This window comes from Apodemus sylvaticus, chromosome 2 (genome assembly GCF_947179515.1).
Source record: "Apodemus sylvaticus chromosome 2, mApoSyl1.1, whole genome shotgun sequence".
Classification (NCBI taxonomy): domain Eukaryota; kingdom Metazoa; phylum Chordata; class Mammalia; order Rodentia; family Muridae; genus Apodemus; species Apodemus sylvaticus.
The window spans coordinates 83,479,617-83,503,706 of NC_067473.1; the positions used below are offsets into that span (position 1 = coordinate 83,479,617).

General features: G+C 38.8%; 1 protein-coding gene across 1 annotated transcript; it reads left to right on the forward strand.

The window, feature by feature from the left end:
• The first annotated feature begins 11,835 nt into the window (after positions 1-11,835).
• Positions 11,836-14,808, forward strand: LOC127678674 (putative vomeronasal receptor-like protein 4). The gene is made up of 2 exons (XM_052173809.1): positions 11,836-12,677; positions 14,754-14,808. The coding sequence occupies exons 1-2, from the start codon at positions 11,836-11,838 to the stop codon at positions 14,806-14,808; spliced, it is 897 nt and encodes a 298-aa protein (XP_052029769.1).
• The last annotated feature ends 9,282 nt before the right edge of the window (positions 14,809-24,090 follow it).

The window sequence follows — 24,090 nt, forward strand, 5'->3', positions numbered from 1 at the left end:
GGGGTGGTAAATATCTTTTCCCAATTTGTTGGTTGCTATGTTTGTTGTTTTGTTATCCTATTGATAGTGTCCTTTGTCTTACAGAAGCTTTGTAATTTTATGAGATCCCATTTGTCAGTTCTTTTTTTTTTTTTTTAACCTGGTATGTTATTTTTTTTTAATTTTTTTTATTCGATATAATTTATTTACATTTCAAATGATTTCCCCTTTTCTAGCCCCCCCCCACTCCCCGAAAGTCCCGTAAGCCCCCTTCTCTTCCCCTGTCCTCCCATCCACCCCTTCCCACTTCCCCGTTCTGGTTTTGCTGAATACTGTTTCACTGAGTCTTTCCAGAACCAGGGGCCACTCCTCCTTTCTTCTTGTACCTCATTTGATGTATGGATTATGTTTTGGGTATTCCAGTTTTCTAGGTTAATATCCGCTTATTAGTGAGTGCATACCATGATTCACCTTTTGAGTCTGGGTTACCCCACTGAGTATGATATTCTCTAGCTCCATCCATTTGCCTAAGAATTTCATGAATTCATTGTTTCTAATGGCTGAATAGTACTCCATTGTGTAGATATACCACATTTTTTGCATCCACTCTTCTGTTGAGGGATACCTGGGTTCTTTCCAGCATCTGGCAATTATAAATAGGGCTGCTATAAACATAGTAGAACATGTATCCTTATTACATGGTGGGGAGTCTTCTGGGTATATGCCCAGGAGTGGTATAGCAGGATCTTCTGGAAGTGAGGTGCCCATTTTTCGGAGGAACCGCCAGACTGATTTCCAGAGTGGTTGTACCAATTTGCAACCCCACCAGCAGTGGAGGAGTGTTCCTCTTTCTCCACACCCTCTCCAACACCTGCTGTCTCCTAAATTTTTAATCTTAGCCATTCTGACTGGTGTAAGATGAAATCTTAGGGTTGTTTTGATTTGCATTTCCCTAATGACTAATGAAGTTGAGCATTTTTTAAGATGCTTCTCCGCCATCCGAAGTTCTTCAGGTGAGAATTCTTTGTTTAACTCTGTACCCCATTTTTAATAGGGTTGTTTGGTTTTCTGGAGTCTAACTTCTTGAGTTCTTTATATATATTGGATATTAGCCCTCTATCTGATGTAGGATTGGTGAAGATCTTTTCCCAATTTGTTGGTTGCCGATTTGTCCTCTTGATGGTGTCCTTTGCCTTACAGAAACTTTGTAATTTTATGAGGTCCCATGTTAGGGCATAAGCTCTTGTTTTGTTCGGGAAATTTTCCCCTGTGTCCATGTGCTAGAGGCTCTTCCCCACTTTTTTTCTATTAGTTTCAGTATATGTGATTTTATGTGGAGGCCCTTCAGCCACTTGTACATGAGCTTTGTACAAGGAAGTAAGAACGGATCTATTTGCATTCTTCTCCATGCTAACTGCCAGTTGAACAAGCACCATTTGTTGAAAAGGCAATCTTTTTAACACTGGATGATATTAGCTCCTTTGTCAAAGATCAAGTGATCACAGGTATGGCGGTTCATTTCTGAGTCTTCAATTCTATTCCATTGATTTACTTGCCTGTCATTGGACCAATACCATGCAGTTTTTATCACTATTGCTCTGTAGTACAGCTTGAAGTCCTTGGTGCTAATACCTCCAAAATTTCTTTTATTCTTAAAAATAGTTTTCACTATCCTGGGCTTTATGTTCTTTCAGATGAATTTTAGAGTTGCTCTTTCTAACTCTATGAAGAATTGAGTTGGAATTTTGATGGGTATTGCATTAAATCTGTATACTGCTTTTGGCAAGATGGCCATTTTTACTATATTAATCCTGCCAATCCATGAGCATGGGAGATCTTTCCATCTTTGGAAGTCTTCTTTAATTTCCTTCTTCAGGAACTTAAAGTTCTTGTCATACAGATCTTTCACTTGTTTGGTTAGAGTCACACCAAGATACTTTACATTGTTTGTGATTATTGTGAAGAGTGTCATTTCCCAAATTTTATTCTCATACTCTTTATCCTTTGAGTATAGGAAGGCTACTAATTTGTTCATCCCTTTGCTGAAGTTGTTTATCAGCTTTAGGAGTTCTCTGGTACAGGTTTTGGGGGTCACTTAATTATACTATTATATCATCTGCAAGTAGGAATATTTTGACTTCTTTCCAATTTGTATACCTTTGACCTACTTTTGTTTCCTAATTGCCCTAGCTGGAAATTCAAGCACTACAGTGAATATAGAGGGAGAGAGAGGTCAGCCTTGTGTAGTCCCTGATTTTAGTGGGAATGATTCAAGTTTCTCTCCATTTAGTTTGATGTTGGATCCTGGTTTGCTATATATTGCTTTTGCTATATTTAGGTATGGACCTTGATTTCCTGATCTTTCCAAGACTTTTAACATTAAGCAATGCTGAATTTTGTCAAATGCTTTTTCAACATCTAGTGAAATGACTTTGTGTATTTTTTTTCTTTGAGTTTGTTTGTATTGTAGATTACATTGATGGATTTCCATTTATTGAAACATCCCTGCATTCCTGGGATGAAGCCTACTTGATTGGGGTGAAAGACTGTTTTGATGTGTTCTTGGATTCAGTTGGCAAAAATTTTACTAAGTAATCATGTATCAGTGTTTATAAGGGAAATTGGTCTGAAGTGCTTTTCCAATGTTGGATCTTTGTGTAGTTTTATTATACAATTAGCATGTATGTATGTAGCATAATTATAGCTTCTTAGAATGAGTTGGGTAGTGTACTCTCTGTTTCCATTTTGTGGAATGTTTTGAAGAGTATTGGTATTAGGTCTTTCTTGAAGGTCTAATAGAATTCTGCACTAAAACCATCTGGTCCTAGGCTTTTTTTGGATGGGAGAATATTAATGATTACTTCTATTTCTTTAGGGTTTATGAGACTGTTTATATGCTTTATCTGATCCTGATTTAATTTTGGTAATTGGTATCTGTCTAGAAAATGATTCATTTCATTCAGATTTTCCAATTGTCTTGAGTATAGGCTTTTGTAGTAGGATTTGATGATTTTTTAATTTCCTCAGTTTCTGTTGTTATATCTCCCTTTTCATTTCTAATTATGTTAATTTGAATACTGACTCTGTGCTCTCTGGTTAGTCTGGCTAATGGGTTATCTATCTTATTGTTTTTCTCAAAGAACCAGCTCCTAGTTTTGTTGATTCTTTGTGTAGTTATTTTTGTTTCTACTTGGTTGATTTCAACCCTGAGTTTGAATATTTCCTGCCCCTCTACTCCTCTTGGGTGTATTTGCTTCTTTTTGTTCTAGAGATTTCAGGTGTGCTGTTAAACTACTACTATATGCTCTCTCCCATTTCTTTTTAGAGGCATTCAGTGCTATGAGTTTTCCTCTTAGCACTGCCTTCACTGTGTTCTATAAGTTTGGGTATGTTGTACCTTCATTTTCATTAAATTCTAAAATGTCTTTCATTTCTTTATTTATTCCTTGACCAAATTATCATTGAATAAAGCTTTTTTTTTTTCTTATAAGGACAACATTTATTTGAGGCTGGCTTACAGGCTCAGAGATTCAGTCCATTATCACCAAGGTGGGAACATGATAGCATCCAGGCAAACACGGTAAAGGAGATGCTGAGAGCTCTACATCTTCATCTGAAGGCTTCTAGCAGGATACTGACTTCCAGACAGCTAGGATAAGGGTAGTAAAACCCATGCCCACAGTGCCATGTCTACTCCACCAGGGCCAACCTTCTGATAGTGCCATTCTTTGGTCCAAGCATATATCACACTTCTTTTCTTTTTCTTTTTCTTTTCCTTTTTCTTTTTCTTTTTCTTTTTCTTTTCCTTTTTCTTTTCCTTTTCCTTTTTCTTTCTTTTTCTTTTTCTTTTTCCTTTTCTTTTTCTTTTTCTTTTTCTTTTTCTTTTGGTTTTTCAAGACAGGATTTCTTTAACCCTAACCCTATTCAGCTGCCATGTGTATGTGGGCTTTCTGTTGTTTTTGTTGCTATTGAAGAACAGCCTTAATTCATAGTGATCTGAAAGGAGGCATACAAGATTATTTCAATCATCTTGTATCTATTGAGGTCTGTTTTGTGACCAATTATATGGTCAGTTTTGGAGAAGGTGCCATAAGGTGCTGAGAAGAAGGTTTATTCTTTTGATTTAGGATGAAATGTTCTATACATATATCTGTTAAATCCATCGGGTCCATAACTTCTGTAAGTTTTACTGTGTCTCTGTTTACTTTATGTTTCCCTGATCTGTCCGTTGTTGAGAGTGGGGTGTTGAAGTCGACCACAATTATTGTGTGAGATGCAATGTGTACTTTGAGCTTTAGCAAAGTTTCTTTTATGAATGTGGGTTCCCTTGCATTTGGAGCATAGATATTCAGAATTGAGTGTTCTTGGTAGATTTTTCCTTTGATGAGTATGAAGTGTTCTTCCTTATCTTTTCTGATGATTTTGGTTAAAAGTCAATTTTTATTCGATATTAGAATGGCTACTCCAGCTTGTTTCCTGGTACCATTTGCTTGGAAAATTGTTTTCCAGCCATTTACTTTGAGGTGGTGTTTGCCTTTGACACTGAGGTGTATTTCTATATGCAGCAAAATGCTGGGTCCTGTTTATGTATCTAGTTTGTTTATGTCTTTTTGTTGGGGAATTGAGTCCATTGATGTTAAGAAATATTAATTGATGTTAAGTGATATTAGGAATAGTGATTGTTGCTTTCTGTGACTTTTGATGTTATTTTTATATTCTTGTGTTTTCTTTTTGGGGGTTGTTGAAAGATTACTTTCTTGCTGTAGGTAGCGTATAGTTTCTCACCTTTTGGTGGAGTTTTTCATCTATTATCCTTTGTAGGGTTGGATTTGTGGAAAGATATTGTGTAAATTTTATCATGTTTTATCATGGAATTTTTATCATGGAATAACTTTATCATGGAATAATTTGGTTTTTCCATCTATGGTAATTGAGAGTTTTGCTGGGTATAGTAGTTCGGGATGGCATTTGTGTTCTCTTAGACTCTGTATGAGATCTGCCCAGGATCTTCTAGATTTCATAGTCTCTGATTAGAAATCTGGTGAAATTAGATTGGTGTGCCTTTATATGTTACTTGACCTTTTTCCCTTACTGCTTTTGTTATTCTTTCTTTTTAGTAGATTTGGTATTTTGATTATTATGTGACAAGAGGAATTTCTATCCCAGTCCAATCTATTTGGAGTTCTTTGGGTTTCTTGTATGTTCATGGGCTTCTCTTTCATTAGGTTAGGGAATTCTTCTTCTATAATTTTATTGAAGATATTTCCTGAGCCTTTAAGCTGGAAATCTTCACTTTCTTCTATACCTGTTCTCCTTAGGTTTGGTCTTCCCATTGTGTCCCAGATTTCCTGGATGTTTTGGGTTAGGAGCTTTTTGCATTTTGCATTTCCTTTGACTATAGGGTCAATGTTTTCTATGGTATCTTCTGAACCTGAGCTTCTCTCTTCTATCTCTTGTATTCTGTTGTTTATGCTTGCATCTATAAGTCCTGATTTTTTCCCCAGATTTTCTAGCTCCACTGTTGTCTTTCTTTGTGATTTCTTTATTCTTTCAATTTCTATTTTTAGATCCTGTATGGATTTGTTCAGTTCCTTCACATGCTTGGTTGAGCTTTCCTGTAATTCTTTATGGGATTTTTGTGTTTACCCTTTAAGGCCTTCTACCTCTTTACCTATGTTCTCTTGTTTTTCTTTAATGGAGTTATTTATGTCCTACTAAAAGTCCTCTATCATCATCATGAGATGTGATTTTGAATCAGTGTTTTGCTTTTCAGGTGTCTTGGGGTAACCAGGGCTTGCTGTGGTGGGAAAACTGGATTCTGATGATGCCAAGTAGCCTTGGTTTCTGTTGCTGATGTTCTTGTGCTTGCCTTTCACCATGTAGTTTTCTCTGCTGTGAGCTGGTCTTGCTGTCTCTGACCATGACTTGTCCCTCCTGAAAACCTGTATGTCTACTCCTGGAAGACCACTCCTCTTGTGGAGGAATTTAGGTATGGAGACATGTGGTACAGGGTCAGCTCTGGGGTGCAGACAGAAATCAGAATGATCTTGTCCCCAGCAGTTCCCTGGTTTCTGCATCCTGATGGCCTCCTGGGCCAGGAATTTGAAGAGAAGTGGTGGTCTTTCCTGTGCTCACAGGTATGCAGGCACTCCTGGGAGACTATCTCTCTCCTGGAGATATTTGTGTATGTAAATCTGTGGCCCAGGATCAGCTGTGGGTGCAGACAGAAACCGGAAGTCTACAATCCCTGGCCATCCCTGGGTTCTGTGTCCTGAGGGTTCTGGGCTGGTTCCTCTGAGCAGAAGAGATGGTCCTACCTGTCTGCAGTCCTTGGAGGCTAGCTATCGCCCTGTGACACCTGGGTATAGAGCCCTGTGGCAGAGTATGGTCTCCAGCTGTAGACAAAACCTGGAAGCTGTAGATGTCTTTTAAACTCGCTTGGTTCATAATCTGTTAGTTTCACTGTGTTTCTATTTAGTTTCTATTTCATTGACCTGTCTATTGGTGAGTGTAGAGTGTTGATGTCTCCCACTATTACTTTGTAAGTTTCAGTGTGTGTTTTGAGCTTTAGTAAATTTTTTTTTTTTGCAAATATAGGTGCCCTTGCATTTGGACATAGATGTTTAGAATTGGAACTTCGTCTTGACAGATAATTTTCTTTGATGAGTATGAAGTGTTTTTCCCCCATTTCCTTTGGTAACATTTAGTTGAAAATCTATTTTTTTTTTTTTTTTGGATATTTGAATGGCTACCCCAACCTGATTCTTGAATAACCAGTTATTCAGAGTACAGACAGTAAATGTTTAAGCCAAGACCAGATTTTGTTCATTTCACACCCATTCCCATTTCCATTCTTATAGTTAATTATTATATCCCTGATGCAAAAAGAGAGAAAGGAAGGAGACAGACCAAAGGAAAAAGATATAGAGAGAATATGGGGATGGAGAGAGGAACAAAGAGAGGGAGGGAGGGAGGGAGGGAGAGAGAGAGAGAGGGGGGGGGGAAAGGCTAAAGGGTTAAGTTCATCAATAAATATTATATATTGAGTGAACATGTCATGAAACCCACCATCTTTCAATGAATGTGCTTGTAAAATGTCACTCCAGATGCAATAATTTAGAGAGCTCATCTGACAGAGGTTTCTCCTGAGTGTGTACTCTTTAAATTCTAATTGTGAATTATGTTAGTTTTCAATTCCTATGACACAACACCAAAATACTTTTAGGGTGGAAAGAAAGAACACACATTTATTGATGCGCAGGAGTACATTTACAGTATTAAGCGACATTTAAATTGTACTTTGTATTTTCTCATTTTAATTTCTTTCTCCAGTTAACTGACTGTATGCATTTAATACAATGAAACTTAAGCTAGGAATATTCAAGAAATTTTAACTGATTTAGTGTCTTTTCAGTAAATTTCTAGTTTGTTATCTTTGTATACAATTGGAAATTCTTAGCAAAGTTTCAACTGAAGGCCTAGGAATTTATAAGACATTGTTAACATAATATAGTAAGTTTTTTTTTTAAAAAAATGAGAGATTTATTTATTCTATTGCGAAAGATTTTTAATAAAGTAAATCTTTATTTTTATTTCAAAAGAATCTGAAAATCTCACATCACTAATTTATTAAATCAATTTAAATTTATTATTTAAACAGGTGAACTGTGTTTCAGTAGAAAATTGAGTTTTTCAATGAAAATGAATTCAGTTTTAATATATTAAGTGTTCTACATGAAACCTTTTAACATTGTTACTCATATATTTTCAGCAAATACCTCATTAACAGTGACAAAATTATTTGCAATTTTCAAACAGTATAAAATTATTTAAAGCCAAATCACCCAATGTGTCTTCCAATAATTACAAAACACAATTTCTATGGCACAATTGTACATGTTGCTATCTCCTTATTTTTTCTCAACACACACACACACACACAGAGAGAGAGAGAGAGAGAGAGAGAGAGAGAGAGAGAGAGAGAGAGAGAGAGAGAGAGAGAGAGAATATTGAACTGTAGAACAGGTAATATAGAATTATCAAATTGAATTTAAAAAAAATGGAACAAAATACTGACAGTGAATGTCATTATGTGACCAGCCACCTAGTATCAATACTAAAATAATCAAATGATAATTCTTGAGTTTATGTTTGCAATCAATACAGATTTTTTAGTTTCTTTTTGGTAATTCACATTAAGTGGTACACTAGGTATGACCCATAGATGTGATCAAGTAATTCAGAAACAGAAGACACATTCTCCATTTTCATTAATGTTCATTTTACTTATGTTTCTTCATGCACATATTTTATTTAATTCCAGTTTTCAGTAATTGATGTAATGGTGTTCATGCTATCTGTCATCGCCCACACTATGTCATTGTTTAATTCTTAGTCACAGTAGTCCAATAATTTCACACAAATACACAAACATGCATACACACACACATATACACACACACAAACACACAAACACATACACACATAAATTTACAGTGAACATTTTCATATCCTTCCCAAAATTTGCCATGCAACTTGTAGTGAATATCTGAGTATGACTACTTCCACAAAGTCTCTGCAGTGACACCTCTTCTGCTGTTGCTGCTTCATCTTAGGAGAACTGGCTCATAAGTGTGAGGTTGTAATATTCTAGTCAGTATCTGTGAGCTTACTGCTATGCTTGCACTAAACTCTATTTCCAAAGAACAACTCACCCATTTTTGTTATTTAAATGTATCATGTAGTAGCTATGAATTAATACCTTAATAAGTGATCAGTGTTTATTTCTGCTGTCATTATCTATTCCAATAAGACTCCATGGACTAGCTTGGGTGGCTAAGGTATTCATCTCCTGAGATTCCCGAAGAATTATTCGTGTTGCTGACAGTAGACAGTACATCAGCCAACACCATGTATCTTGTCAGCTGAAAGTCACAAACTCATGTTATCTATGCTCTGAGCACTGAAACTACTTTTAGGTCATTGCCCACTAACTGTGCTAAAGCTTAAAATAAAATTGATATTTGTCATTTATTATGTTTGTGTGTCCCTTAGATTACTAAATCTCAACAAAACAGAAGGCAAAGATCACCATAAATTCATAAATGAAAACTCTTCCACAATCAAATACAGTGAGAATGAGGAGGTAAAATATTTTTTACTTTTAAAATGTAGAAGTAAGTACAAAGCAGCTCTTGGTCTTGTATTGAACATCTCTTGAGACAGCTGTCTGAACATTGCTTTGTTTTTGTATCTGGGTTGACTTAATAGTAATGGCTTCTCCACTCTTATGATTTTTTTATGGACACACTTTGGGTATTAGTACTTACAACTAAATATAACAATTTAAACTAATGTGAAAGGCCCAGAACTGCAATTGTTTTTCAAATAAAAAAAAAGTAAAAATTCTCTGTGGATGCATATGTTAAACACTCTGTAGTCAGGGTAGTTCTGGTCTTTTCTGATCCAATCTCAGCCTCAGTGAACTCCAGAGAATCCTGCCACTCTATCGCTTAATGTGTCATTTTCTGTATGTGACAAACATTTGCAAAGCAATGGTTTTGAAGACAGTCTTTAAAGTCTATCTTTGCAAAAAGAAAAAAAAAACACTTCAGTTTACTTTCTTTTAACCTATATCATCTTCTTTATATATTACTCATATTAAATGTGCTGTATTAATATATTTTATATGTAAAAGTAATACAAAATATGTTTTTGTGCAATTGCAATTTTAAAATTCATATAGGACCACTTCTCTTTCAATTTGGAGAGCAGGGCTTAAGTTAAGCATTATTTGAAGTTTTATACATTATTTAAGATTCATTTATTTTATTTTACATATATGACTCTTTTGCTTGCTTGCATTTATGTGATGTGTATCACCAACATTCCATGTCACAGGCAATGGATTGCCCTAGACTAGAGTCACAGTTGGTCATGAGTCATCAGGTCATTGCTGGGAATTTAGCCCTACTTTGCAAGAGTTAAAAGTGCTCTTAATCACTATTCCATCTCTGCAGCCTTAATTCCAAGGCTTTTCTGCACAGAGAATATCAGTGTGCATTTACTATAAATGCATGTCGATAAGAGAATTGCATGATTTGCTCTGGCAATTGAGATAAATCCATTCCTTTACTAGATTAAGCATTTTAACCAAAAATCATATGAATATAAAATGTGTGATTTATTATGTCATCTTCATGGGCACATTATAAGAAGGTCTCTCCCACTAACTTTTGCATTATTCTATACATGCATGCATGTATGTGTCTCTATATGTAGAATTTAAAAGTGAATTAAAAATATAATTAGGCTCTTTTTATTACTAGATTCTGGGTCAGCAAAGTCATTTTCTATTTCTTTATCACAAAGCTGTTTGTAAAGTACTGAATTAAATTGCTTCAAAAGTAAAATGATCCTGGTAAACAGATCAAGTAACTTACATAAGCACCAAAAGTAAGACTGTTGAGTGAAATTGTAAAAATTGCTGGGTCCTGGAGATATATGTTAACACTTGGGAACTTGTTTTTTACTGCATGGGATCTTAAACAGGAATTCTCAAACAGAATATCAATGTAGTCATCTTCAGCATTACATATTTGTCATAATGTATGGAAAATAGTGTTTGCCATAATATCACGTATTATCTCTCCTTGGAGGCTCCTAGCTCCACATCATCAAGTGATTATGTAACCTTTAGAAACTATGGAAACCAGGAAAGCAAAATCAGACCCATTCTAGGATAGGGGTGACTGTGGGAGCAATAGACAGCAGAATAGCAGGATACAAGTATCTGATCAAGGAAATGGGAAAGACAGTGCTACTTAGTAGAGAAGAGGCAGGTACCTACAGAAGAAGTGGGGAAGAAGGTGAGGAGGAAGATTAGTACACAATTTTTCAAAGAGGAAAATGGAAAAATGGGTGTTTTCTTAGGAAAAGGTAGGGGAGACAAATAAAGAGAAGATAAGTATAATAACATGGATGTCTAGGAAAAGCCTTAAGGAATCATGTTGTTATTGAATTTTTTTTTCTTCCCCACAAAAGGAAGGGAAAATTGTAGTTCTTTAGTCTTTTATTGGAGTTCACAAAGGGTTTTAATGTGATAGGAAGTGAACTAGAATTCATCTAGGACCATTTTTAACTCTAATAGTTAAATTATTAATAGTATGTAGAAAGTATACCTTTGTGTCTATATCTTCAATTCTAAATCCTAAGAGTATAAAATTTCATAAAGAAAAAACATTAAAAAACAATTAATTGAAATAGACATTATGGTAATTAAAATTGTGAGATAATCATGACTTAGTACTGTGATTACATCAGAATTATGAGTCAAAATATGGATAGAAGCAAAAGAGATGGTGAAATTATGGAAAATGAGGCCAAATTGCCTGGTATTTTGAATTGCTCTTGTGTTTGTTTGTTTTTTGCTAGACCAACATGCATTTTGTTCAGTTACACAGAAATGATTATTATTCTGTACTCATCACTACTGTTTTAGGAGTAAACTATTCAACGAGACAATTTAAATCAATGAGATTGAATTTCTAAGGCATTCTACAAAGATGCAAAAAATGTTCTTCTGTACAGATGTGACTGTTTAAGTATTTATTACTTATAATTTTTCAGTATCTAGGAGATACATGGATTTTATGTAGAAAAGTAGACTATGATATACAGTCAGTCTGAAATATTATAACTTGCAGAGACAAATTAATGAAGAATTAATGGACAAAACAGGAAGATGATGTTAACAAACTGTCCAATGAATCCCAATTTTTGCATATATACTGTTTTTTCCACAGATACATAAAATACACTTTTACTATGCTCTTAAGATGAATATACTCTCCACTTATGTCCTCATTAAAGAATGTCTTTTATTTCCAAGCTGGGCTTGGAGTCCTAGCCAATATATTTCTCCTTTTTTTCTATACTTGCATAATACTAGGTGACAAACCTAAGCCCATGGACCTGATCTGTCAACTGACCTTCATTCACATAATGATGATCCTCACTGCAGAGGATATTTGGCTTTCTGACTTATTTGAGATTCTGAATGTTGAGAATGACTTCAAATGTAAGGCAACTTTTTATATAAGCAGGGTGATGAGAGGCCTCTCTATCTGCACCACCTGCCTCCTGAGTGTGGTCCAGGCTGTCACTATCAGCCCTAGTACATCATTGTTAGCAAAATTTAAGCATACAGTAAAAAAACACATCACCTATGCTTTTTTCTATCTTTGGACTTTCAATTTGTCATTCAGTAGTATGTGGTTCTTCTATGTTGCTGGTTTTAACAATGTGAGTGAGACCCATCAGATGAAGGTCACTAAATCCTGCTCACTCTTCCCCATTAACTACATCATCAGGGGATTGATTTTAACAGTGTCAGTCTCCAGAGATGTGTTTCTTGTAGGAGTCATGCTAATCACAAGTACATATATGGTGATTAACTTGTGCAGACATCAGAGGCAATGCAAGCATCTTCATGGCATCAGGCACCTGAGAGCATCCCCTGAGAAAAAGGCCACCCAGACCATCTTGCTGATGGTAGTTTTCTTTGTGGTCATGTACTGGGTGGACTTCATCATCTCATTCACCTCAATCTTGTTATGGATGTATGACCCAGTCGCCCTGACTGTTCAGAAATTAGTGATGTATGCCTATCCTACAACTACTCCTTTAGTACAAATCACTTCTTTTTTTTTTTTTTTAGCTATCTAAGATTTTTTCTTTTTTTTTATTTGATATAATTTATTTACATTTCAAATGATTTCCCCTTTTCTAGCCCCCCCCACTCCCCGAAAGTCCCGTAAGCCCCCTTCTCTTCCCCTGTCTTCCCATCCACCCCTTCCCACTTCCCCGTTCTGGTTTTGCTGAATACTGTTTCACTGAGTCTTTCCAGAACCAGGGGCCACTCCTCCTTTCTTCTTGTACCTCATTTGATGTGTGGATTATGTTTTGGGTATTCCAGTTTTCTAGGTTAATATCCACTTATTAGTGAGTGCATACCATGATTCACCTTTTGAGTCTGGGTTACCTCACTTAGTATGATATTCTCTAGCTCCATCCATTTGCCTAAGAATTTCATGAATTCATTGTTTCTAATGGCTGAATAGTACTCCATTGTGTAGATATACCACATTTTTTGCATCCACTCTTCTGTTGAGGGATACCTGGGTTCTTTCCAGCATCTGGCAATTATAAATAGGGCTGCTGGAAAGAACCCAGGTATCCCTCAACAGAAGAGTGGATACAAAAAATGTGGTATATCTACACAATGGAGTACTATTCAGCCATTAGAAACAATGAATTCATGAAATTCTTAGGCAAATGGATGGAGCTAGAGAACATCATACTAAGTGAGGTAACCCAGACTCAAAAGGTGAATCATGGTATGCACTCACTAATAAGTGGTTATTAACCTAGAAAACTGGAATACCCAAAACATAATCCACACATCAAATGAGATACAAGAAGAAAGCAGGAGTGGTCCCTGGTTCTGGAAAGACTCAGTGAAACAGTATTTGGCAAAACCAGAACGGGGAACTGGGAAGGGGTGGGAGGGAGGACAGGGGAAGAGAAGGGGGCTTACGGGACTTTCGGGGAGTGGGGGGGGGCTAGAAAAGGGGAAATCATTTGAAATGTAAATAAATTATATCGAATAAAAAAAAAAGAAAAAATAAATAAATAAATAGGGCTGCTATGAACATAGTAGAACATGTATCCTTATTACATGGTGGGGAGTCTTCTGGGTATATGCCCAGGAGTGGTATAGCAGGATCTTCTGGAAGTGAGGAGCCCAGTTTTCAGAGGAACCGCCAGACTGATTTCCAGAGTGGTTGTACCAATTTGCAACCCCACCAGCAGTGGAGGAGTGTTCCTCTTTCTCCACACCCTCTCCAACACCTGCTGTCTCCTGAATTTTTAATCTTGGCCATTCTGACTGGTGTAAGATGAAATCTTAGGGTTGTTTTGATTTGCATTTCCCTAATGACTAATGAAGTTGAGCATTTTTTAAGATGCTTCTCCGCCATCCGAAGTTCTTCAGGTGAGAATTCTTTGTTTAACTCTGTACCCCATTTTTTAATAGGGTTGTTTGGTTTTCTGGAGTCTAACTTCTTGAGTTCTTTATATATATTGGATATTAGCCCTCTATCTGATGTAGGATTGGTGAAGATCTTTTCCCAATTTGTTGGTTGCCGATTTGTCCTCTTGATGGTGTCCTTTGCCTTACAGAAACTTTGTAATTTTATGAGGTCCCATTTGTCAATTCTTGCTCTTAGAGCATACGCTATTGGTGTTCTGTTCAGAAACTTTCTCCCTGTACCGATGTCCTCAAGGGTCTTCCCCAGTTTCTTTTCTATTAGCTTCAGAGTGTCTGGCTTTATGTGGAGGTCCTTGATCCATTTGGATTTGAGCTTAGTACAAGGAGACAAGGATGGATCAATTCGCATTCTTCTGCATGCTGACCTCCAGTTGAACCAGCACCATTTGTTGAAAAGGCTATCTTTTTTCCATTGGATGTTTTCAGCCTCTTTGTCGAGGATCAAGTGGCCATAGGTGTGTGGGTTCATTTCTGGATCTTCAATCCTGTTCCATTGATCCTCCTGCCTGTCACTGTACCAATACCATGCAGTTTTTAACACTATTGCTCTGTAGTATTGCTTGAGGTCAGGGATACTGATTCCCCCAGATTTTCTTTTGTTGCTGAGAATAGTTTTAGCTATCCTGGGTTTTTTGTTGTTCCAGATGAATTTGATAATTGCTCTTTCTGATAAGAGAACGATTAGTGTACTGAAAATCTTGCACTCCAAATGCCACTAGATTTCCCTTTTTCCTGTGTTTTTTATTAGATACATTCTTTATTTACATTTCAAATGATTACCCCTTTCCTGTGCCCCTCTCAAAGTTCCATAAGCCATCTCCCCTCACCCTATTCCTCAATCAACCCCTCCTGCTTCTCTGTCCTGGTATTCCCCTATACTGTGGCACTGAGCCTTTCTAGGACCAAGGGCCTCTCCTCGCTTTGATATCCAACAAGGCCATTCTCTGTTGCCTATGATTCTGGAGCCATGGCTAACACAGTGTGTACTATCTGGTTGATGTTTTTGTCCTGGGAGCTCTGGCAGTACTGGCTGGCTCCTACTGTTGTTCCTCCTATGGTGCTACAAACCCCTTCAGCTCCTTGGGTCCTTTCTCTAGCTCCCCCATTGGAGACCCTGTGCTCAGTTCAATGGCTGGCTGAGAGTGTCCCCCTCCAAATTTGATTATTTCTCTTCCTTTGTTGTGTATACCCATGAGGTTGCTTGTATTTTGATCCTGGGAGGGGCTTTGAACAAGGAATAAGTCACTACTCAGGTGACTTCTTGTGAACCTTCTCCCACCTTAATTTTTAAAATAAAGGATAGAGCCAGTGTTTGGGCAGGAAAAGGGAAAGTGAGCTGTAAGTTTGGGAGAGAAGAGAGAATGATGGAGTGGGAGGAGGTGGAAGGAAAGTGGAGCAGAAGCAAGTGCCTGGAGAAACCTCAAGTTATCATAGATGGGGAAGATAGTAGAATACTGGTAGATCTGCCCAGTCTAGGCATGAAACTTGTATTAATATTAATTGAGTTGTTTTCTTTTTGTGGGCTTAATTGAATTAGAGATTTACTACAACATTCTTTAAAAATGAGTCACTAATTTTTATTTATATGTGCAAGTGTCATGCCTTTTCTAAATTACACATCCTTCTTAATCTTCAATTTTTCATGTAGCACAGTGACATTCTTCATATGTATATTAGTTTGGGTTCTCTAGAGTAACAGAACATATGGGTAGTCTGTATATAGTTAGGGAATTTGTTGATAACTTACAGTCTATAGTCCAACTCCCCAGCAATGGTCAGCAGCAGCTGTGGATAGAAGTCCAAGGATCTAGCAGTTTCTCTGTCCCACAAGGCAAGCAGGCAAGTAAGAGTGAGAAAGAATCTTCCTTCTTCCAATGTCCTTATATATCTCCAGCAGAGGGTGTAGCCCAGATTAAAGGCTGTAGGTCTCCAACAAAGGGTGTGGCCCAGGTTATTGGCGTGTGGGTCTCCAGCAGAGGCCCAGATTAAAGGTGTGTGCATCCATGCCTTTAATCCCAAATGATCTTGAACTCAGAGGTCTCCTTGTCTTAGCCACTATGCTTCAAGATCTCCATACCAAGATCCAGGTCAGAAACTTATATCACTGAGCCTCCAAATTAGGATCATAGGTGAGCCTTCCAATTCTAGACTGTAGTTCATTCCAGATATAGTCAAGTTGACAACCAGGAATAGCCACTACAATCCACCCCTTGTCAACTTGACACAAATAATATCTCATGTCCACATGAAACAATAACAAGATTGTGAATACACCTAAAATGATATAACTATTCCTCGTACAATCGCAAACGCATTTGTAAATTTACAATGGGGAAATGTCCCTTGGGAACATTCTTTTAGTGTTTCAATACCAATTGATGTTAAAGGGATTGGAAAAAAGACAAATGTATCTTTAACAAAATAAGATAGAAGCATTCATATTACTTATAATCCTCGTTTCTGCAACAGGTTACGTGGCCTTAGCTGGTATTTATAACTACCTTCTTCTACTACCCATTCTGTATTTCCTTCACCTTCGGCAAGCACGTCAGCAGGTCTTGGCTCTTTTTTGGGGGGATTGAGCCATACCTTCATTCCTAATGGGTCTGTGTCCTTTGTCATCCTGCTTGGTTTAGGCTGTTGTAGTTTCCCATTGACTTTAATCACAGGACATGGTAGTACTAAGAGACGCCCTAGGGAATCTCCTGCACTCCAGTCATAATCCTCCATACTTACCTTCTTTATGGAGAGGCAATCCAATTTCCCCATGGTAATCTGGATCTATCACCCCTCCTAACACTGTTATTCCTTTCTTAGCCTGTTGGTTTAAAAGCCATTAGAAGCCCAAAATGGCCAGGGGGAAGTCTGAGCTTCCAGTTCAATGGAATGTTTGTTGGGACTCCTGGTAGGAGCTCTGCCCCCTCTGGAACCAAAACTTCTAGGCCAGCAGAACCTAACGTTGTGAGGACAGGAAGCAAAAATTCTCCTAGAGGTTCACTAAGAGTGATAGTGAGTGGAACTATTCCCTTTTCCACCCCTTGATTCCTGGACCCATGGATCCTGACTATGGGAGAAACTATACCATATATTGAACGCTGACTCAAAGCATATACTGCCTTCTGACTAACTCTGCCCCAGCCCTCCATGCTGTTGCCACCTAATTGGTGCCGTAACTGTGTCTTCAAAAGGCCATTCCATCTTTCTATCAGACCAGCTGCTTCAGGATGATGGGGAACATGGTAAGACCAGTGAATTCCATAATTGGACTTTCGGGGACTGGGGGTCCAAAAAAGGGGAAATCATTTAAAATGTAAATAAATATATCAATAAATTAAAAAAAAAGAAAAGAAAAGAAAGAATGGAATAAAAAAATTGTGGGCCCACTGTCACACTTCTCTCTGTGAAATGAGTTCCTCAGAAGCAATATTGTGTGGAATACTATGTCGATAGATAAGACATTCTGTGAGTCCACCACGGATGGTGGTTTCGGCAGAGGCAGGAAAGGCAAATCCATAACCAGAATAGGTATCTACTCCAGTAAGAATAAAATGCTGTCCTTTCCACGGGGGAAGTGGTCCAATATAGTCTACCTGCCACCAGGTTGCTGGCTGGTCACCTTGAGGAATGGTGCCATATCTGGGGCTCAGTGTTGGTTTCTGCTGTTGGCAGATTTGGCATTCTGCAGCAGCTGTAGCCAGGTCAGCCTTGGTGAGTGGAAGTCCATGTTGCTGAGCCCAAGCATAACCTCCGTCTTGGCCACCATGGCTACTTTGTTCATGTGCCCACTGGGCAATAACTGGGATGGCTGGGGAAAGAGGCTGACTGTCCACAGAATGGGTCATCTTATCCACTTGATTATTGAACTCCTCCTCAGCTGAAGTCACCTTTTGGTGAGCATTTACATGAGGCACAAATATCTTCACATCCTTTGCCCATTTGGAGAGATCTATCCACATACTTCTTCCCCAGATGTCTTTCTCACCAATTTTCCAACCGTGATTTTTCCATGTCCCTGACCATCCAGCCAATCCATTGGCTACAGCCCATGAGTCAGTGAACAATCATACATCTGGCCCTTTCTTCTCCCAAACAAACTGTAATACCATGTTTACTGCCCGAAGTTCTGCCCACTGTGAAGATTTTCCTTCACCTGTATCTTTCAGGCTTGTCCCAGAAAGGGGTTGTAATGCTGCAGCTGTCCACTTCTGGGTGGTGCCTGCATAACGTGCAGAGCCATCAGTAAACCAGGTCCTAGTCTTCTCTTCTTCAGTCAACAGGTCATAGGGAACACCCCATGAAGCTATAGGTGCATGCTTGGCAGCAGATGGCATTGTAACAGGAGTAGAAATCATAGGCATCTGAGCAACTTCTTCATGTAACTTGCTTGTGCCTTGAGGACCTGCTCTGGTCCGATCACGTATATACCACTTCCATTTGATAATAGACTGCTGTTGTGCATGCCCTATTTTATGACTTGGAAGGTCTGATAACACCCAGCTCATGATGGGCAGTTCAGGTCGCATAGTAACTTGGTATCCTATTGTCAAACGTTCAGTTTCCACTAAGGCCCAATAGCAAGCCAAGAGCTGTTTTTCAAAGGGAGAGTAGTTGTTTGCAGATGACGGTAGAGCTTTGCTCCAAAATCCCAAAGGTCTCTTCTGTGATTCACCTACAGGGGCCTGCCAGAGACTCCAAACAGCATCTCTATCTGCCACTGACACCTCAAGTACCATTGGGTCTGCTGGATCATATGGTCCAAGTGGTAGTGCAGCCTGCACAGCAGCCTGGACCTGTTGAAGAGCCTTCTCCTGTTCCGGGCCCCATACAACGCTAGCAGCTTTCTGAGTCACTTGGCAAATAGATCCACTAAACCTTGTGCTTCTTTTTTGGTGGTGGGAGAGGCCAGGTGCGATAACTTATCTTTCACCTTAGAAGGAATATCTCTGCATGCCCCACACCACTGTACTCCTAAGAATTTCACTGAAGTAGATGGACCTTGAATCTTGGACGGATTTATTTCCCATCCACTGATACGCATATGTGTTACCAATGAATCCAAAGTGGTTGCTACTTCCTGCTCACTTGGACCAATCAGCATAATATCATGAATATAGTGCACCAATGTGCTATTTTGTGGAAGAGACAAACAATCAAGGTCCCTTCTAACTAAGTTATGACACGGGGCAGGAGAGTTAATATATCCTTGAGGCAAAACTGTAAAGGTATACTGCTGGCCTTGCCAACTGAAAGCAAATTGCTTCTGGTGGTCCTTATGCACAGGTACTGAGAAGAAGGCATTTGCCAGGTCAATAGCTGAATACCAGGTTCCAGGAGATGTGTTAATTTGCTCAAGTAATGAAGCTACATCTGGTACAGCAGCTGCAATTGGAGTTACTACCTGATTTAATTTTCGATAGTTAACTGTCATCCTCCATGATCCATCTGTCTTCTGCACTGTCCAGATGGGAGATTTAAAGGGAGATGTGGTGGGAACCACCACCCCTGCATCTTTCAAGTCCTTGATTGTGGCAGTAATTTCTGCAATTCCTCCAGGAATACGATATTGTTTTTGATTCACTATTTTCTTTGGCAGATTCCAACCATAATAGCCCTCACTCCACAGGTCAGAGAACCTATATGAGAATTCTGCCAATTTCTGAGTATATCTATCCCAATTATACATTCTGGAACTGGGGAAATGACCACAGGATGTGTTCGGCACCCACTGGACCTACTGTGAGTCACACATCAGTCAAAACTCCTTTAATCACCTGTCCTCCATAAGCCCCTATTCTAACTGGACTGCCACAATGTTTCTTGGGATCTCCTGGAATCAGTGTCAATTCAGAACCAGTATCCAATAGCCCCCGGAAAATCTGATTATTTCCTTTCCCCCAGTGTACAGTTACCCTTGTAAAAGGCCGTAGGTCCCTCTGGGGAAGAATTGGAGAAAGACTAACAGCAAAACTTTCAGGTGTCTTATCAAGATCCTTCCTCAGGGGAACCCGGCCACCCCTTCATTCAAGGGGTTCTGGATCTGTTAACTGGCTCAAGTCTGGAAATTGATTCACTGGCTGAGATTGCCTTTTGCCAAGATCCAATGTAGCCTTTCTATCATTTGTTTGAGGATTTTTCTGCTTATACAGATCCAACAGATATGCAGTAGATTTCCTATGTATTTCATGCCTGGAAACACCATGATTGATTAGCCAGCACCAAAGGTCCAAATGAGTCATACCATTATAAATTCCACCTCTCTGCCCATTACGGAGTATGTCATTATAAATATTGTTTTGTCTATGCTGTCCATTATAATAACTACGATCACCTTGTCTCTGGCGATTTAATGCTCCCACCTGGCCCTTGTTAACTTTGGGTCCAATTAAACCCATTGCATTTAATTCATCTAACTGAGCAGCAGCATCTCTAACCCTAAGGTCTGGCACAAGGAAAAGGGCAAGAACAAAACTCTTTAAATGTGCTGGTGCCCCTCTCACCAGTTTGCGTCTTATAGGACTGGTGAAGGGCATATCTTCTGGACCTTCCCACTGTGGTGGATTAGGTTTTACACAACGTATCCACTCTAGCATTGCAATTTCCCTAAGCCTTAAAAATCCCTTCATCAACACTAAGCCAAGGGATACCAGGCATCTCCAACGCCTTTTCAGTAGGCCATCTTTTGATAAATACTTCAGTCAACCAATCAAACAAACTTTTGACACCTTTTGTAACTGTGCGAGCTTCCATATAAAACCTAGAATCTCCACTCAGAGGGCCCATGCCAATAAATTCAGCCTGCTCTAGTTTTATGTTCCTTCCACCATTATCCCACACCCTTAAAATCCATTCCCATACATATTCTCCAGACTTCTGCTTGAATGAATTAGCAAACTCATTAAGCTCCTTATTAGTATAGTGTATTTCCTCATGGACTATACTTTCTACTTCCACTTTAGGGGCCTGCTTTGCCTTGAGTCTGGTTATAGGTCTAGAAGAAACTATTGGTGGGCCTTGAGAAACATCAGTATTGTCAGCAAAAATCACTGCTGGTTTATCAGTCTCTGAGGGATTAATTTCCTCAAGTGGAGAAGGTATTATTTCAAGGGGTGGGGCTGAGGGTACTACTTCTTCGGGTGGAGCAAATCCTTGAAAATCTGAAGATTCAAAATTCTCAATTTCAACAGGATCTTCCCACACATCCCCATCCCAAGTTATACGATCCCATTCTTTGCCAATTAATGCCCTTACTTTAACTGCTGACACGTTCTGAGGTTGAGACTTAAATTTTCGCTGTAATTCAGCCAACCTTATAATGAGGGCTTCAGTTTGATTTTCTGCTACCTGAGCTCTATGGCTGCTAGAGAGTAGATTCTCTTCAAGGGCACACTTAGCAACTTTTAGATTGTTTACTTGAATCTGGAGTTCTTCAATTTTATCAGACAACTCCTTCCTTTCCTTCATTGTTCCCCCCCCGCCCCCCGAGATGCTAAGAGCAACCAGCCAGCAAAATCATTTTCTGATTATTTTCCCCATCTTGGAGAAAGTATTGTATACCACTGAATCACCTAATTCATCAAGATAATCAAAGGCATTAGCTTCTTTAAGCTTTAGATATAGTTTCATCCACGGGTCTTCAATATTCTCCGATCTCCCAGGAGGGAGAGAATCTGGAGAAGTTTCAGTAGTTGAAGGTGCTATTAGATCAACCAACCAACTCCAAAATTTTGAAACATTCATCCTTATACTTCTGCTCCTCTAGAACCACTCCTGGTACCAACTTCTGCATTAGTTTGGGTTCTCTAGAGTCACAGAATGTATGGGTAGTCTCTATATAGTTAGGAAATTTGTCGATGACTTACAGTCTATAGTCCAACTCCCCAACAATGGTCAGCAGCAGCTGTGGATGGAAGTCCAAGGATCTAGCAGTTTCTCAGTCCCACAAAGCAAGCAGGCAAGGAAGAGTGAGAGAGAATCTTCCTTCTTCCAATATCCTTTTATATCTCCAGCAGAGGGTGTAGCCCAGATTAAAGGCGTGTGCATCCATGCCTATAATCCCAAATGATCTTGAACTCAGAGATCTCCTTGTCTTAGCCACTATGCTTCGAGATGTCCATACCAAGATCCAGGTCAGAAACTTATATCTCTGAGCCTCCAAATTAGGATAATAGGTGAGTCTTCCAATTCTAGACTGTAGTTCATTCCAGATATAGTCAAGTTGACAACCAGGAATAGCCACTACAATATGATTCAACTAGTTTGTGGTATTACATACATATATTCTTTTAACAGTACTGATACCAAATACTATAATACTTCTTAAGTTCATTGTACAGCATAATTGCTCTTTCCATATGCATTCTCTTCTTTATACATTTTGCTTTATCGTAGAAGTATCCAGATGAAACTTTTTTCTTCGTTTATTTTTTCTTAGACCCTTTGTTTTTTTAATTAGATATTTTCTTTATTTACATTTCAAATGGAATCCCCTGTCCTGTTTTCCCCTCCAAAATCCCCCTAACACACCCCTCCCTTTTCTCACTAACTCTCTCTTCCTGGCATTCCGCTATATCTATAGCTTTCTGAGGACCAAGGGCCTCTCCTCCCTTTGATGCCCAACAAGTCCATCCACCCTTTGCTATATATGCAGCTGGAGACAAGGGTCCCTCCATGTGTACTTTTTGATTGGTGGTTTAGTCCCTGGGAACTCTGGGGGGTGGGGGGTACTGGTTGGTTCACATTGTTGTTTCTCCTGTGGGGCTGCAAACCCCTTCAGATCCTTTGGTCCTTTCTCTAGCTCCTCCATTGGCATAAGAAACTTTCTTACATGTTTATATTTGTACTTCATTTCATATACATTTATTGAAATATTATTGGTAAATAAAAATTATATACAGATACACATGTACAATATGGGTTTTATGAATGTGTGTGCTTCTGTATATGTGCACAGACAAATGAAGTATGATCATGTACATACACATCATGTCCAGGAGACAACCTTGGCTGTTGTTCTTCACATGCCAATCACCTCATGCTCTGATAGTGTATCTCTTCTATACCTGAAACCTACTAAATGGGCTCTTACCTACTAGGAATGTAAGAGTCAGAAGACTTCCACTCAATAAGACCACAGAGACTGGAACTGCTGCAAACTGCAAGAGATTTATTGTTCCAACACAAGTTGGGGTCCCCCAGCAAGCAGGCAAGAGAAGAACCTGAACTCACAAAGCATACAATTTTTATACACATGTTGGCAGGAAGTTTACTGGTCACCTGAGTTGTGCAACTGCAATTGGTTACCCTGAGAAACATTTAAAATTATTGGTCAACTCGAATGGAGGTTGTCTCTGTCATTTGGCCTGGGTTTTGTCCACCTTGTGGTATTTGTGGTATTTCTTGGCATTGTCTTTTTGTTGAGTCATTTCTCTCTCTATCCACACCCTAGGCAGGGTGGTTCCCTGTTTAGATCATTTCCTTATCTGTCCTCCCTGAGGCAGTCTTGGGTGGAATGGAATGTTTCAGTCTGGCTGTGAACCTCTGTCCTTGGTCTTGTGGAGCTGGCCTACTGTTTCTGACAGGGTTCTCACAGGAGCTTACCAGATAGGGATTCTCCCATCTCTGCCTCTTATGTTCTGGGATCACTAGGGTTCAATCACACACTGCAATTAAACAATTATGTTCTTCTTTTATTGGAAAAATTTTCTTTCATACAATATATTCTGATTAGATTTCCCCTTTTCTCTAGTTCTCCCAGTTCTCTCTCATCTTCTCTCTCATCTAAATCAATGTCCTTTCTGTTTCTCCTTATGAAACAACACTGCATCTAATCAATGATAGTAAACTAATAACAACAATTTAAAAACAAACTTAAACAAGAATGGAGAAAAACAAGGTAGAAAAAGAGAGAAAAGGAAGGATACAATAAACATTCAGTAGTATGTGACATACAGACATAGTGTAAGACCCCCCAAAACCGAGGGTGCCCCAGCGCCCCACGCCTT